The 17,306-nt window shown below is 45.9% G+C and overlaps 1 protein-coding gene across 3 annotated transcripts in view; it reads right to left on the reverse strand.

Annotated features, from left to right (window-relative positions):
- Window positions 1–17,306, reverse strand: part of LOC138575633 (AN1-type zinc finger protein 5-like) — a 327,567-nt gene that overhangs the window by 44,973 nt on the left and 265,288 nt on the right. For all 3 annotated transcript variants that reach the window (XM_069649499.1, XM_069649500.1, XM_069649498.1), the window contains one exon: window positions 10,045–10,181. In XM_069649499.1, coding sequence (XP_069505600.1) covers window positions 10,045–10,181 — 137 coding nt within the window. The remainder of the gene's footprint in view (window positions 1–10,044; window positions 10,182–17,306) is intronic.

The following is a 17,306-nucleotide window of genomic DNA, read 5'->3' on the forward strand; positions in this document are numbered from 1 at the left end:
TTCTTTGAAGTAGTTGGAGCCTTGGCCCCACCGGTCTATCCCGTATTGCTAGGGTCACCAGCATGGGTGCATGATCAGATAGTGAACGTATCCCTATTTCTGCCTCCCAGACACATGGGTACAGTGCACTGGGTATCAGTACTAGGTCCAACCTTGAGAAACCCCGTGGACATGTGCAGAGAAGGAGAAATCCCTGTCCTCCCCATGAGCCAGTCTCCACATATCCACTTATCCCAATTCTCGAAGAAAAAGGCAAAACGCTGTGGAGTGTTTGAAGTCCAACCTAGTGGGTGGGAGAGACTTATCCACTACGGGGTTGGGAACCAAGTTGAAATCCCCGCTCCGGAGGATCTGCCCCTCAGCGAATGGCAATATCTTAAGAAGAGGGGCTTTCCAGGAACCCATCCTGGCCAACGTTGGGAGCATACAAGGAAAGGACAATAAGATGAACGCGCGATTCCATAGCAGGCCCTTAACGCATAGATAGGATTTGCCCTCCCACCAGAATGGCCACCCCCCATTTTTTCTCTCCCCCTGAGGCAAAGTACTGGTGTGGAAACTCCTGTTCTTCATGCGCCTTTCATCCTGAGCGAGCAGGTGGGTCTCCTGCAGGAACAATATAGAGAGGGACATGCCCTCAACTTGCCCAGAACTGACTTTCTTTTGATTGGGGAATTCAAGCCCTGAACATTCCATGTGCCCATCGCTAAGGTGTCCCCTCAATTGTCAATTGCTACATCACCCGACATGGCCCCGCAAGCTCAGGCTTCTGTCCCTCCATCCCAATTCGTGAACCGTACCCACAATAACACTCTAACATGAATGTCTGACTCACAAGCAAAAAATGTGAACACACTTCCCCCACCCTCCCCAAACAAGCTTAACATAGAGAAATTCAAGGGACCGACTTGGGGGGCAGAGAAGAACCCTTGTTAGTCAATGAGTGCCCCCAACCTTCCTACCCCCCACCCAGGCTAGCCACTACATTACAGGTGCAAGCCATTCACCGCCTCCCCCCAGGCAGCAACACAACCCCAGAACACATGAACGCCCAGGAAACATTACCAATTACTCACAGATCCCCAATACCTTCAGGTCTTCCTGATCGGACCACTCAACCGCCTCCCTCTGCCCACCTTGTGCCATTTTTGCGAGGAGGCTGGCTCTGTGTCCCTGACAGGGTCTTCCCCCCCCCCAGGCTCTCCTGGATTCAACAGACCCTCCGCTTCCGATAGAGGGCGCACCAGCCAGTGCCTGCCTGGTGGGTAAAGTGAAGGGCAGTGTGAAAGCCCCACTGATATGGTATTTCCTTTGTGCACAGCCACTCAGCTAGTGGGCGCAGCGCTTCACGTTTCATTAGGGTCGTTCCTGGCAGGTCCTCGTACAATGAGAGAGACATGTTGCGAAAGGCAATAGTGGCAGCGGGTCTGGCTGAAGCCATGATGCGTTCCTTTAGTTGGAAAAAATTAAACTGAGACAGAACATCCGCAGGCCTGTCCTGATTCGAGGCATTACGGGATCTAGTGTGGTGTGTTCTGTCGAGTTCTCTGTCATGTTACGCAGCCAGTTTGAGGATGTAGCGCAACAGATCGGCTACAAAAGGTTGGTAATTCCTCGTTACCCACTGGAGCAGAGATTCCTAGGATGCAATTCTCCCCATCCTCCTGCTTGTCCTCCAAGGCGGTGCAGTACGCCTCCAGGGACTGGAGACGGTTGGAACATTCCTCCACCACATAGGATTGCTCACAGAGTGTGTCTTCCAACTCCAACACCCTGTGTTCCGCCTCCGCGACTCTCGTGTCCAGTGCCAGGATTTTATGGGAGAGTTCCTCCGTACCTTTCTGGATCTCCTTGCGGATTTCGGCCAGCAGATCCTGCAGGTCAGATTTCGTAGACATCTGCATGAACATGGGCGGCAGAGGGTCAGTGCTGGACACCTGGGCCATCACCAACTCTGTGCGCTTGCTCCTGTCCACCACCTGTAGCATAGTGGAGATGTCCCCGTTTGCCATTCTTCGGGGCTTTGGCCATGGCTGTGGATGAAGGGCTTTGGACCTCTGGTGGACTCAGGGTGACTGTTGGCCCAACTCTCCACTTCCAGGCGAGCTGCAGACGGACAGTTGGGGAGTGCCCTTTCAGGGGGACACACAGTATGCAGGTGCAGGGCCAACCAGCCTATACCCCACAGAGACTTTAGTACAGGCTGCTGATCCACCTTGAGCTCTCACCAGGATCAATTACACTTGAGGCGCCAGGAAGCACCCTGGGCAGAGGAGGTGACCCACCACTAATGCTATGGCCAGAGGCCTTGGAGGTTTCATGCTGTGAGTTTCCCCTCAGGTTGGCTCTTCTGTCCCCATCAGAGTGGATCAGTGGATATCATGCGATGCTGTCAGGTGGGGAGGGCATGGGGCCTCATGCGCCCCTGATGACTACATTGGCCCTCTGTGATGCATGGTTCAAATGCAACTATTTCAGAGAGGCCCACAGCAACTGCTATAGGGGAACTACCACAGCGTCGGGAGGCCTTCTGCTCCACATGGCCCGAGGAGGCCCCGCCGCTTCACAGTATCCCCCTCACACGCTGGCCACCAGCTACACATACCCAGCCACGTGTATTTTCATGACTTGCACAATGTTTGAGGTCCACAGACAGCTGGACCGCCCTAGGAGGCACACGGATCGGCCTCAAGGGACTCCACGGTCAGGGCAGTTAGTCCTGGAGCGGGATGGGGAGGGCCCTCGCACTCACCGCCCTGCAGCCATGGCGGTGCCCCAGGGGACGTAGCAGTACACTGACCGCGGTCAAGGAGGACACTCTTCCACTGCACCATTCTCCCCCGCTGCAGGGAGCAGGGCTTCGCCTCCCCTCCAGCTCTGGTCGCATGAAAGGTGAAAGGTGCCGCGCAGGTCCTGCAGACACCCCGGCGCCCAGGCAGCTCCAACTCCAGCCCCAGCCCCGCCAAGCTCCACTGTGGGACACCGGGCTCCTCCTCTCTTCTGTGGCGGGCTTCATCCAGTAGCCACCCTGCTGCACCAACAGCCTCCCCGGGCCTGCAGACCGCTCAGCAGGCAGCCCCGACACGGAACAGCAGTCGGGTTTCCGGCGTGGACCACTCACTCCTCACCATGCCAGTCAGCGTGGAACCGCCATCTTTCGTCCTGCCACGCGGGTCCACTGAACAAGGTCAAAACTCTGGGTGCAAGCACCACAGAGGTTCAAGATTACAGCCAGATGTAGCAGCAACCGCGCGGACCCTGCACCAATATTCCAGGTAGGGGATGACGGGTGAAAGAGGGCTGAATTTCTCCTTCTCTGTCCTCGCAGCCCCGGAGGCACTCAGGCGGCCATCTTCATGATGGTGCACCAAGCAACGCCCCCTCCCCCCACCCCTTACATACTCATTTTTAAGCAAGCTTATTTTCCCCTGTCATCTGTATCAATTTCCTTCATTTTTTGGGACTTTCCCCCAGTGTAGTCAAGTCTATTTTGTTCTTTAGTGGCCTTATCCATGTTGCTCTCCACTACTCCATGAGGGTGTAGACCAACCTGCTGCTGGCCACGCTAACCCTGTATATTCAGACTCCCTCCTCCTCTGGATGCTATTTACCGGATTCTGTTTTCCGGTCCCGTTGAGTCACCCGCTTGTCATCCATCTGCATTTGTCTTCCTAGTGGACTGGTCGCGAGGCTCCTCTTCGTCTGCCTACCAAGAGAGTCAGCCAACCATTCGATCTGCTTGGTTTTCTGCAGATGTATATACCCTATGCTCTCCAGATCTCTAAGGGACAGTCTGTCTCACAGCTCTATAACACTGCCACTGCCAGGCAGTGGATTGCCCGCTGTGGGCGTCCAGTGGCACATGCCTCCGGGTTGTTATCTGCCTGTTCTATGCTTGCTTTGAGTTCTTGGGTCAGGCTCTGGAGTGCCGACAAATCACCTCAACCAGTTTCTCGATGACGCATGAGGCATTAAGGACCCTTCATGTTTTGTGTATCGCTACATCGAAGTCTCCATCTTTGCTGCATTTGCGCTGATCGCACATTGCAAACCTTCTCAGTTTCTGGGTAGTTGTTGGCCCACTGGATCAATATTAATGAGTCTCCTTTCTGTCTTGTCTGCTCATCCATATGGGTATGTTTTCCTTTTTGATTTGTGGTTCTTTACGCCACGCAAAGGATGTGTTCGCCAGCACTATAGGAAAATGCAGCCATCTTGCACCGCTGTCAGCAATGCCCCATAATATTGAGTTTTATTTCTCTATTCTATTTGTAATCTAGGAATGTATTTACTGCCATATTTATATGTAACTGAAGTTTATTGTTATTTAGAAGATTTTCAATCATACAATTTTAATTACTCAACCTTCAATATATATTGTATTGTCCTGTAGTAGTAGTATCTAAGATACTTTATATTGCAACTTAATACTCTAATACTCATTACATTATTTTAAAATGTGAAAATAAATATTCACCATAAAAAACACTTGCTTGAACCTCTAACTTGAATCAAGATTTTTGGGGCCAGTGTGCCTCCTAAATGTCTTACATGTCATTTTCTAATGACATTATCCCTGGTATGCGTAGAAAAAAAGAAAATCTAATACGAAAATACTTAACACCTTTTTTTGGTCTAATTTGTTAGGGAATTTTGTACCTTTTTATAAAAAAAATAGGTGGGGGTAGGGTAAGGGTATCAGTTAAGGTAGGGGGATCTGTGGGGGAGAGTGCAGCGGTCTCCCCGGCATTATTAAAAAAAAGGGGGGCAAAAAACCCAAAAGTAATTTTCGTTTTTCGACCAAAAACAAATCGGTCATTTCTAATCAGGTATTTTTTGGGGGTTATTTCATGGACAACCATTTTCCCTTGCATCCAAGTCCAATTATATTAACTGGTCAGAGGCAATCTTCCCAGTCGGAATTACTGCTTCCTGCGATTTGTCCACTAGGAGGAAATTCTTAATATGATATCTTTTTCCATGTCCCATTGTGTATCTTATTATTGATTATGTAGCATTTCCATTTTTTGAAGGTTTGAAGGGGGAGCTGGATACATTCTTTCTTCGCCAGTCATCAATAAACTTGCTTCTTTTTTCTGAGGACACTATAACAAAGAAGCTATGGTTTTAAAAACACATTTTGTCACGTGGTTAAAAAAAAATTGTGAGAAATCTCTTGTGCAGACTTCCTGCATCTAGGACAATATACATTTGTCCAGCTGCTCTGCAAAGTTAGACAGCGAAGGAAATCATCATTTGGAGGTGGTGACTTAGATGAGATACTCTGCTCATGAAAAGACAAATTTGCTACACAATCTTCCAATGTAATCTGTAGCCCTGAAGCTTAGTTTTCTGTTCTGTTTCTGTTGAGGCTCACTTCTCTAGGTCATTTGATAGGTTTTTCAAATGTTAGCTGTACAGGACAGGTAAATACTGGTTGACATTTATTTTGACACCAGTGTTGCAGATGTATAACCCACTGCTACAGTGAACACATCGTGAATGTTGTAAAAATCAAAGTGTCAAACCGCATTAAATTAGCAAGAGCATCAAGACCTGCCTCATGGTCAAATTATTATGCCTGAACATCTTGTGACTAGATTCTTCTAAAAATGTATGGGAAAAGTTTATCTTCAGTTGAGATTTGGCTGTAAGCAGGTATTTAAAGGTCAACAAGGCTAACAGTATGTCAGTCGTTTTGGCACTCGAATGACAAAGTTGGGACATGATCACGGATACCTCAGCTCTGTAAAAGATGATGTCCTTCAACATCAGGACTGCATTTTGTTTTTTGGCCAATGGTGCCACTATTAGTTGGAGTTTGGATCCCACAGTTTAATTCCTCTTTTAAAGAAAGGAGTCTTTAAAAGTGTCTTTCGAGTGTCTACCGCTTCCTATGCCAATTTGGCATTTTGCCTAGCCATGGGGTCTTTGGTAAAAGGTTTCAGCAAGCACTATGGGCCTCATTACGAGGCAGGCGGTGCTGGTAAAGGTGCCGTTAATACCATTCTGCCCTATTACGAGGTTCCCTTGCGGGACCCGCTCTGGATGGCTGGTCAGACCAGACGTCCTTTGCGGGTCCCGCGAGGGGACCAGGGAGCTAACAATGGGAGCTAGCATTGAGCCCTATAAGGGGCTGAAATGGGAATGGGGATGTGTTCCCTGAATGGGGAAATACCAGTTCCTCCAAGGTTGGAATGGCCTGGTATTTCCCCATTCAGGGACCACGGACCCGGACCAGAGTTTGGAGGTAGCCATGCCCTTATTAAGGGCATGGCTACCTCCAAACACGTAATGAGGCCCTATATATCGATGCATCATGGTAAGAAGCAAGTAGCAAACACAGAAGGAACGTTTGTTTGAAATAGCTAACTTCTATCGGAATCTCTGTCAACATTTACAATGAGTGCTTTCCCCGCATCAGTATACAAGGCACCATGAAGCAAAACACAGACAACAGATTCACTTTTTTTAACAAACGTATTTTATTGTATATGTCACAATGGAGTAAGGCCTAACTTGCCCTATACAAAGGTGGGATTTCCTTACCTAAAGAAACTAAGGACAGTTTACCTGTGGGTATTATCCCCATAAATAATGTTGCCATACATGCGGGCGCCGGGAAATGGAATAGGCAACATTATTATTGGGGATAATGTATGGGGTAAATGGGAGCAGGGGTTGCAGGGGGGGGTCACCCGCTCCCTTTAAAAAAAAAAGGTGGATTGCGGGGGTGTCCCCCGCAGGTTCCACAGGGTAATATTGCTGTACAAAAACAGCGCCATTCTTGTATGGCGACATTTTTGCGGGGATATTATCACATGGAACCAGTCTGTGTCAGTAAGTTCAACTTAAACGTCTGTCTGTGTCCAACGACTATACTTGCCTTTACAACTAATGATATACAATGTGTAGGGATGTGAGCACCAAAAGAAACAGTGTTCAAAATAAAGTTCTGAGCTTTATCCAGCTCTGGCTTATTTTCAATTCCCCTTCCCCCAAGTTCATATAGTTCCAAACAAAAGGCTTGGGGTTCCCCTCCCCAAGTACAACACAATTCCATGATATCTTGGGGTTCCTATCCCCAAATCCAACAGAGTTCAAGTCTCTTGACTTTAAATGAGGCTTCCAGTTTCACTTTATAATCCTTTAGACCCTGTAACAGTTCAAAAAGATGCTTTCTTTTACGCCACACAGCCTTTGTCTCTTGGCTTCTCTTGGCTCTTTCCCAAGTCGGGCTACTCGGTCTAGGTGCAGTTGTCAGACTGATCACCCTTGGCACTTTGTAATGCGCTTTCCTTGACCAACACAGGTTTTACACCTTGTACCTGTAGCATACTTAACATGTGCTGTGGTTTTCTCTTTGGAAGTCTTTTGGCTTTGCCACAGCTTGTTTTTACTTTATTGTGTGGTGTATATCCTCTTCCACCACCTTGCTTTCACATTTTCCATTCACGGTCACCAATTTGTCTTTCACATTTGCTTTCATCTAGTTCATAAGTATTCATTACAGGTTTTCACTTTCTTCATCAATGCTTCTTAACGGATTTCAATAATTTCACAATAGCACATCCCTCGCTTTCCACTTGTGCTGTATTTTCACATAATTTCCATACTTTCTCTTTAGTTCAGTATTCAGTATCTGTTGCATTTCCTCAAATACTCGACAACTATTTTGTGATTCAATTTCTTTCATTCGGGTTCCAAAACGCATTCTTATAAGTTTCAGTTCGATCGCTCTTAGTATATTATATGTCCAATTCCCGTCCCTGGAGCTCCACGGTATGTGTTTTCCCTGTCTCAGACTCACAGCTGCTTGTGTGCTCCTCTGGGCATGTTCTCGAGATTACACTTCACTCACAGGTACGCGTCTGGAGCTCCAGCCAGCAGCGCTCGCTACCTGTGAACCTTGTGGCAGCGGCCCACGGTTCTTCAGAGTCTTCTGAGTTTCCCCAACTTCAGCTGGGAACACGCAGCATAGGGAACTGCAGATGCACGGAACTCCTCACAGCTCATTCGGGTTGTAGTGCCTCTCTGACCCCTCTGCAGTGCACAGCGTCCTCTCCACCGGCCCCTCTTCAGCCTGTGCCTCGCCTCGGAGCTGCGTCCTTCTCACCAGGCAGGTTCTCCTCTCCAAGTTGCTGGGCTCACCTTTTAAGCACCGGTGGCCTTTCAATGGGTTGCAGGTACGAGTCATTTGCCTGACCACAATTGTACCAATTAACTGGACATGCATGACCCTCCATAGTCATCTTCCTCATCTCAGTACTACAGTGGTAAATTGACTCAAAGTGTGCATCACTCCTAGTTGCCTATTCCTCGTCCTAGTCCTAAAGGCATATGATTGTGGGATAGTGTGTGTGTGGAAGGGATAAAGACTGACAATGCCCTATGAAGGCTGGGGTGAGGGGTAGGACTCATTCTTATACGGAAAGGGGGATACCATGTCTCACCTGAAGACAACCTCTTACCATTCCCCGAACTCCCTCCACCTAGGTGATCCTCCCTCGCATATACACCACCAGGGTCAAGATCCAAAAGCGATGACTTTCCCTGGCCACCTTAGCGGAAGATCCAAGGGCAGTAGATGGGAGGATGTCCTCAGGTTCCCCACAAGTATCTGAAAGATGACAAATTCATGTAAAATATCTATATAGCCTGGTTGGGATTGGATTGCCCAATGAAATCTCACTGTTCATCACTGGATCGCCAATGGTTTTACCAACTTTTCATAAACCGAAAAGAAAAAAGATGTGAAGGATTAACTGAATTAAGGAATATTCTGGATTTCCGATGATGGCAGAATGGAATCTAGTCATAAACATTGAATCTATCAATGTCTAGTTTCTTTAAAAAATACAAAGTATGAATTTCTTCCAGTCCGTATTCATATATATGTTTAAATCCCAAAGAACTAAACTGAAATTAAATGCATTAAGTCCAGCATTTACTTGCATTTCATAACACAAATATCTTCATGAACAGAAAAAAACACAACGGGAAAAAGATTATGAAATTAAAACAGGTCCATCATTTTGTTTTTGATTTAAATTCATGAGTGGGTGGGTAGCACAGAAACTGAAATTTACAAACTATTTAAAACCTGGAAATCTAGACTTCATGGAAACTACACAGACATAAAATCGGCAAATGTAGAGCAGTGTAGGTGCACAGTTTTGAAAAAGGGCTGGATGTTCTACTTGCGACCCACTCCACCCGTCTATAATAAAAGCCATAAACTGATTAGGTCTGGTGCTTGGCTGATGCTGGCAGCAGATCCAATGATGGTGACCAGGAGCTCAGTACAACCTTCTTCTCGGTTGGAAATCGATATGTGGCCCCAAACCGTTGGCATATGTTGGTTACTTTTCAGCTGTTGCGACAAATGATGTAGCCAACTAAATCTTTTGGAATAGTGAGCTCATATGAAGTGGTTGGGGTCAATGCATCAATGTCACCTGTAAATCCAGAGCTGTTCCCTGAAGGAGACATCCATTTTTTCTAAACTGTGCTGATTGAGCAACTCAAGCAATGACAGGTCATGATACAAAGGTCTGCCACAGCCTCCTTGTCAAATTTATGCTATCACTCCTTCTGTTTGAAAATGTATCATTTATTTGGAAGTATTCGCAAATTGCCTGTCCAATATTTTTTCATGCCTGAAGAATAAGTATGTTTTAAATCTCTTATTTCTCACATCATTCGAATCTCATCTTCATGTGTTGCCTACCTTTTCATTTTTTGTTTACAAATGTTCTTGCTTTGCATCGATTTAAAAATGAAAAATGCACGGGTGTCCATTTAGATTCTGTTCATAATCTCAGTTTGAATTTCTGGTGCTTCCATCCCATTATCAACCCTTCTAGGTTCCACTCCTTTTCACTCAATTCCATCTACATTTTCAAACTCCTCCCCTCATCAAGCAGCTCTGTTTGCTCCATTGTGCATTCTCTAATTGGTAAGATTTAATATTTATGTGGAGATTATTCATAAAAGTAATGCAAAAATGAATTGACAGTGGTGATCAGCACATCGGTCTATTACCTGAAGAAGAAGAATGACACGAAGATGGCGATGATGCGGCGGCTTCTTTTTCCAGCAGGAATCCTTTTGCTTCACTTCCAATTGCCTCTTGAGACAGGCTTATGGCGGTCATTGAAGACATCATAGGTGTCCGGGAACTGACAACCAAAGAAACACATTATACATGTAAACACCCCTCAGGCTACAGTAGTGTCAGACGTTAGTTAGGATTCTCCTACTTTGACCCGATGAGACAAAACAAAACAGGACTCTGGATAAGGCAGAGATGAGGGTATAAACTAATGTGAGATAATAGGGATATATAGGCTTACAGTATGTGAACTAAGAAGATGTGAGTCAACGGAGATGGCCTAGGCTGGTAGTATGGAGGGTGAGCCATTTTTAACGGTTTGCAGATAGCAATGTGAGAGCAAGGAATGGCAGAGGGAAGGAGAACAGGCAGTTACTATATGGCAAAACCAATTTTGAGATCAGGCAGTGAGGTTGAGTGTTTTATCAATTTTTCAACTGGCAAAGAAGACTGCAGGGGGATACAAGACTTGTAGTCGTAATAGCTCTGTATAAAAAGCACACTCCTGTTAGTATTCGCCTGTTGGTCCTAGTCTGAAATCAGATTCAGCCTTTCATCAATGCAAGGTTAAAAATGGCTTAAGATTACATTTGGTAATGATAGCAACTCCCCCTACCCCATACAGTTGTACAAAACAGAAAAAAATTATGTTAGCAAGCAATACAAAATTGTTGGAGAAATAAACACGTTATTTATCGGGAGTTAAAGCTACTACCTATTATAAGTAAAGCCTGCAATTCTGGAAATACCAAGTTTACAGTATGAACACAGAGTGTAGATCAACTATTTCCCTAGTACAAAGCCATCAACCCACACAGTCGCCATTAACTAAAAACCATTAACTCTAGTACTGATACACGCTATCTAATATTTAAAGGGAGTACTGTGAAGTTGTGGTGTTGTGCGAGTTAACATTAGGTTCGAAAAAATGTATCACCTTCCCAGATTCAATGAATTAAGGACATAGCATACCCTGCTGAAGTAACCAGCTCTGCACTCAGGTGACCTGGCCAAATGTTGCCTCATTTTGCATCTACTCTTCCTCTACAAAGTGATTGAGAAGGCTATCACCATCAAGTTGCACGAAAGGATTACTCGACAAAATCTACTACCGGGCTACCAATTAGGTTTCCAGCCACGATGCAGCACAGAGATCTCACAATCCAAGTTATCTGCAATGCACAAACGAGACCCCCTATTTGCTTGTCCTACTTGACTTTTCTACCACCTTTGATATTGTAAACGTTCTCAACATTCTTACCACACAGATGGGCTTTGACTTAACAGTCCTGCAGTGATTGCCTCCTACATACCTCTCCAATGGGACCAACGGGTCCAGATGGGCCCCAAAAGAAGAACAAGTTACTTACCCCTGGTAATGTTCTTTCGACTTGATGTTCCTCCCACGTATCCCTTATCTTTTGATATGTCCAATATCCAGCTTTGCTGCTTCTGAAATGAAATTCTTTTTCAGCAGGGGGTGCTGTGCGTCGATGCCTGTCGAATCGATATGCCTCGGAGGCTTCCGTCTCGATGTGGACGTCACCGAAGGTATATGTAGCATGCACAGCGCCCGTTGGCTTCAGTTCCGTTTTTACGTGTGAAGGATTTATCTTATACCCGACGGTTACTCCTCCTGAGAGAGCACAGACTATAAATGTAAGGGAAATTCTACTGCGGGGTAGGTTGGAAGGGGCGATAAGGAATACGTGGGAGGAATATGTGTCCTCCCACATATTCCTAATCTTTTGATACACTCCCAAAGCAGTTTGTAGTTTTACTGGAGGAGGGAGTCCGAATTTTATATGACTATTTTATAGTTTCCATGGGTGTGAGTGCACGGGATGCAAGAATGCTTTGCCAAATTCAGTTTCCTGACCTGAGGAAGAGTCTAAACTATAATGTTTGGTGAAGGGGTGAAGGTATGTACAGACGACCATGTGGCAGCCGCACAGATTTCCTTTATTGGTATTCCCCTTTGTAAAGCAGAGGATGTTGCCATGCTTCTGGTTGAATGAGCCCATAGGCCTTCTGGAGGATCTTTTCCCGCCAGTTTGTAGCATTCTAATATTGCCAATATAATCCATCTGGATAATGTCTGTTTGGTGATTGCTATACTCAATTTGTGGCCTGAATAGCCCACGAATCATTGGTCATCCTGTCTTAACTTTGCCATTCTAGTTATATAAAAGCTCAGTGCACGTTTAGGGTCAAGCCTGTGAAGCCTCTCCTCTTCCTTCCCAGGGTGAGGAGAAGGGTAAAATGATGGTTAAGTTATCTTTTGTGCAAGATGAAACTGGTAGACAATTTTGAGTAGAAAGGTGGGTTTTCCCTTCAGCACCACCTTATCTTTATAAAGAACAGTGTAAGGAGGCTTGCAGTATAAAGCCTGAAGCTCACTCACCCTTCAGGCAGATGTATTGGCTACTAAAAGGTTGTTTTTTAGGGTTAGTAGCCTCAAATGACAGGAGTGAAAAGGCTCGAAAGGAGCACACATCATAAACTTCAACACTAAGTTGAGATCCCAAACCGGGACTTGAAAAGGGATTGGACGGAAACATTTGTCAGTCCTTTTAAAATTGTATTATTAGAGGTAGACATTTCTTCTCAAGTGCGCTTAAATATAGAAAGCGCCGCCAGATATTCTTTAATGGTACCAATCTGAAGCTGCAGATTAGCTAGATGTAACAAAAAGGATAACATCGTTGGTGTATTACATGTAAATGGGTCAACGTTTTTATCGCTACACCAGCTGCAGAACTTATTCCAACGGCAGCGGTATAAAGATTTAGTTGCTGGCCTTCTGGCCGAAAGCAAAATCTCCCTTACATCGTCCGGGAGGTCCCAATCCTTGTTTCTCAGCCTCTCAGAAACCATGCGTGAAGGCTGAGCGCCCTGATATCCGGATAGAGAACCAGACCCTCCTCTCGCGAGAGAAGGTCCTCTCTTTGTGAAAGACGTATTGGAGGGCAGATGGACATGTCCAGAAGGTCCGCATACCACGTCCTCCTGGCCCAATCTAGGAGCAACTAGGATCATGGATTTCCTTAACTTTCTCAACCTCCTGATTACACGAGGAATGACGGGGACTGGAGGAAACGCATACAGGAGTGGAAATTCCCAGTCCACCACAAACGCATCTCCTAGAACCAGACCCTCCTCTCGCGAGAGAAGGTCCTCTCTTTGTGAAAGACGTATTGGAGGGCAGATGGACATGTCCAGAAGGTCCGCATACCACGTCCTCCTGGCCCAATCTAGGAGCAACTAGGATCATGGATTTCCTTAACTTTCTCAACCTCCTGATTACACGAGGAATGACGGGGACTGGAGGAAACGCATACAGGAGTGGAAATTCCCAGTCCACCACAAGCGCATCTCCTAGAACTCCTCTTGGGGGAAATTCCTTTGAGCAGTACAGCTCGCACAGGTCGTGAACAGATCCACTTGAGGGGTTCGACAAAGGGTGAAGATCTCTTGAAGGACTTCCTGAGCTAGTTCCCACTCGTGGGAGACTATGCTCTGCCTGTTCAGAGCATCCGCCGTCGTGTTCTGCTCTCCAGCTAGGTGAACTGCCGACAGAGAGATTCCTTCTTGAATTGCCCAGAACCAGAGCTGCAATGCCTCTCTGCACAGTGGTAGCGACCCTACACCTCCTCTCTTGTTGTGGTAGTACATGGCCACTGTGTTATCCATCATTATCAGGACATTCTTTCCCCATACAGATGGCAGAAAGGCCTTCCGTGCTAATCTGATTGCCCTAAGCGCTAAAACTTTGGTATGTCCTTTGGACTTCAATGGAGACCAACGACCGTTGATTTGTCAGATCATTGGCATGGGCTCCCCACCCCGTGAGTGAGGCGTCCGTCACTTCTGTTATCTCTGGCCATGGTTGCCTAAACGGTTCTACTTTCAAGATGTTCTCCACACAGGCCCACCACCGAAGGTCCTGTGAGACTCTGCTTGTAATTTGGAGGAGGTCTGACATCCTTCCTGAGAATTGAGACCACTGAGTCCTGAGAGCCCATTGGAGAGATCTCGTTCTCAGGCGAGCCTCTGACACCAGAAAAATGCAGGATGCCATGAGGCAGAGTAACCTCAGAAAATCAAAGGCTGGTAGATGCTGGGCATTTTGGAATTTGGTCACCATCTGCAGAATGTCTTGAGCCCTCACCACTGGCGGTGAGGCTTTTCCCAGGCGTCCATCCACGAATGCCCCAATGAACTAGAGTCTTTGTGATGGTATCATGTGGGACTTCTAGCTGAGATGTTCCAGTGCCTGTTCTGGGGAACTCGCCCTGATCAGCCATTCGTCTAGGTAGGGGTAAACATGAATTCGCCATCTCCTGGGATTTGATGCCACAACCACCATCAGTTTTGTGAAAACCCTTGGGCGGAGTTCAGCCCAAATGTCAGAACCCAAATCGGATGAGAAGCGCCAACAGCGAACCTCAGGTACTGTCTGTGCTTGTGATGGATAGACACATGAAAGTAAGGATCCTGAAGGTCCAATGATACCATCCAATCCTGAAGCTGGAGGGCCTGAAGGATCTGGGAAAGAGTTACCATCTTGAACTTGTCCTTCCTGAGGAACTTGTTCAAGTCTCTTAAGTCCAAGATGGGTCTCAATCCTCCGTCCTTCTTGGGGATTCGAAAGTAAGGGGAGTACCAACCCATGTTCTTCTCCGCTACAGGTACTGGTTCTATAGCACCTTTATCTAGTAGGGTTAGTATCTCCTGCATAAGGAGCGGATCTGGAACTTTGTAAGAGTTGGAAGACTCTTACCTTGGCTGATGGTAAGGTAGCCACTGCTGCTGCGGTCTTAGTACTACTTCCCCATCTACCACAGGGGAATCTTCTCTGGCCTCTTTGAGCTGGCTGTCCTCTGCCCCTTCCAAATGTGAAGTAGTGATGAAAGGACCTACCCCTCCAGGGTGTACCCGTGGGGAGGTTTGGAGGTTGTCTGATTGCAGCACCAAGTGATTTGGCCGCTGCCTTAGAAGTTTGCAGTTTCTTCAAACTTTCATCAGCTTCCAAATAAGTTAGTGTCGTCAAAGAGCATGTTCAGAAGTTTGGATTATAAGTCTGGAGCAAATCCTGACTTTCTCAACCAAGCAAACCTGCGTATAACTGTACTCGTCGCCATAGCTCTGCTGATACCGTCAGCAGAGTCAATACCAGTCTGGAGGGATTTGCACATTGCATCTTTCCCATTCTTGACTATGTTTAAAAACACTGTCTCGCTCTTCCTCTTCGGGGATATGGTCAGCAGCCATTGGATATGCACGTGGCGTTAGCCGATTTCAGGGTCATACTTCCAGCCGCAAAAACATTTTTGTATAGGGCGTTATATCGCTTATCATCCATATCCTGAGGTATTGTAGGGTAGCCATTTTGTCTACTGGTTGAGGTGGCAGCTTCAACCACCAGACTCTCTGGAAGCGGTTTTGCTCGTGCTGCAGAAACCGTCAGTCAATGTCCATAGCAGACGGGAAATGAGAGCAATTTCGGGAAATCAACAAGATTAAAAACAGTTAATTTTGGCCCGTGAAAAGACGGAAGAAATACCATGGTTTTCCATCATTGGAGGAACCCAGTATGGATAGAGAAGAATCGATTGAAAGTCTTTTGACAATGAAGTCGGATGAGACCAACTGTTAACAGTGCATCACGCACAAGATCATTTGGATAGACCTGGACGGAATAAATGGAATTTATAGTGGAAATCCAACCCATTACTCCATGAATATTTGGCCATACAGAAGGCTCTGATAGAGCATTATCTGTTGTTTCAGAAGTTTGTCCATATTGATTGGGGAAACAAATAGAAGTGCAGACAGGATTAATCCACCACTTTTGTTTCCCACACCGCTACTGTATGACGGAGGGGGTATGGTTCACCCTACAATGTGCAACGGGACATATAAAGTTTCCCATCTATGTCCTGAAGAAGGTTGACGTACATAGTGGACAGATTCAAGTCCAAATATACAACCAAAACACGTGTCAACCAACTGCTGGAATAATTACAGGCAGGTAACATTACCAAAGACTGAATTGAGGGAATTTAGCATTGCTCATGTTGGAAAATGTAGATTGTGACCGAGTGTATTAGGTTGTTTATATTTATGTCATTGAATGTATGATGAGGAAGAATGTGAATGAATGAAAGGTAGGGATGAATGTTTATTGACCCGAATTGAGAACGTTTGTTTTATTGTTTGAAAATATTTTACATTAAATGGTGATTTATGAGATTTAAATAGATTGAGAAGATATGAGTAGAATCATTTGTCGATATTTGTAACAAGATAAATGATTATGCTGTCATCCTTTATCCGATGGTTCACCTTTTTTTTTTGACAAGTATTTAGCCCGAAGGACCTACGATTATTATCAGGCAATCCCCTTTTTTTAAAGGTATTGTAGGTTAGCCATTTTGTCTACTGGTTGAGGTGACAGCTTAAATCACCAGGCTCTCTTGTGTGGGGTGTTTTGTTAAGTAAAATGGATCAGAACTTGTATTTCGAAGTCAACTTTTTGTTGACAGCCGGAATAACTTCAGGCGCCTCCCAGTTGGTAGCCACACACCTTTGCAAGGCTGCATGGAATGGCACAATTGGGTCTTCTTGGGGTACCCTATCTAAAATGTTGATTAAGTCGTACTGTTCAAAGACTGGAGTCAGTCTAGACCAACCCATATATTCCATTACTCTTGACAGCAATTGTCTGTAAGTAACCTCTGCATGGTCACTGGGGTGTGCCCTGCCGAATTCTACCTCAGGTGAGGTATCTAAACCACTGGCATCATGCAGGCATTCTTTTAAATTCTTTATTCTGGAATCCTCTGAAATTAATGCTTCAGGAACTGATGGTGTGCCATACTGGAGGCCAAAAGGCCTAGATTCATCTGAAGATTCCTCTGCATCCTAATAAATAGAGGAGAGAGACTTGAAATATTCAGCCCTAGGCAAAGGGGTATATGTTTTCCCCATTGTAGTTGATGTAGTCATAATATTTGTGGTCAAAGGAGCCGAAATTGTCGAGACTGTCAACGTCGATGGCTTAGTCGACGGCTTCGACACCTGTGGAGTGTAGGAGCTCGAAGCTTAGAGGGTTTTTCATAACTTTTTGGTGCCTGTGGCATCGATGACGCCCCTTTCGACCCTGATGGTGTCGAAGTCGAGTCTTTCG

This window comes from Ambystoma mexicanum, chromosome 1p (assembly GCF_040938575.1).
Source record: "Ambystoma mexicanum isolate Mex_15411 chromosome 1p, UKY_AmexF1_1, whole genome shotgun sequence".
Lineage (NCBI taxonomy): Eukaryota > Metazoa > Chordata > Amphibia > Caudata > Ambystomatidae > Ambystoma > Ambystoma mexicanum.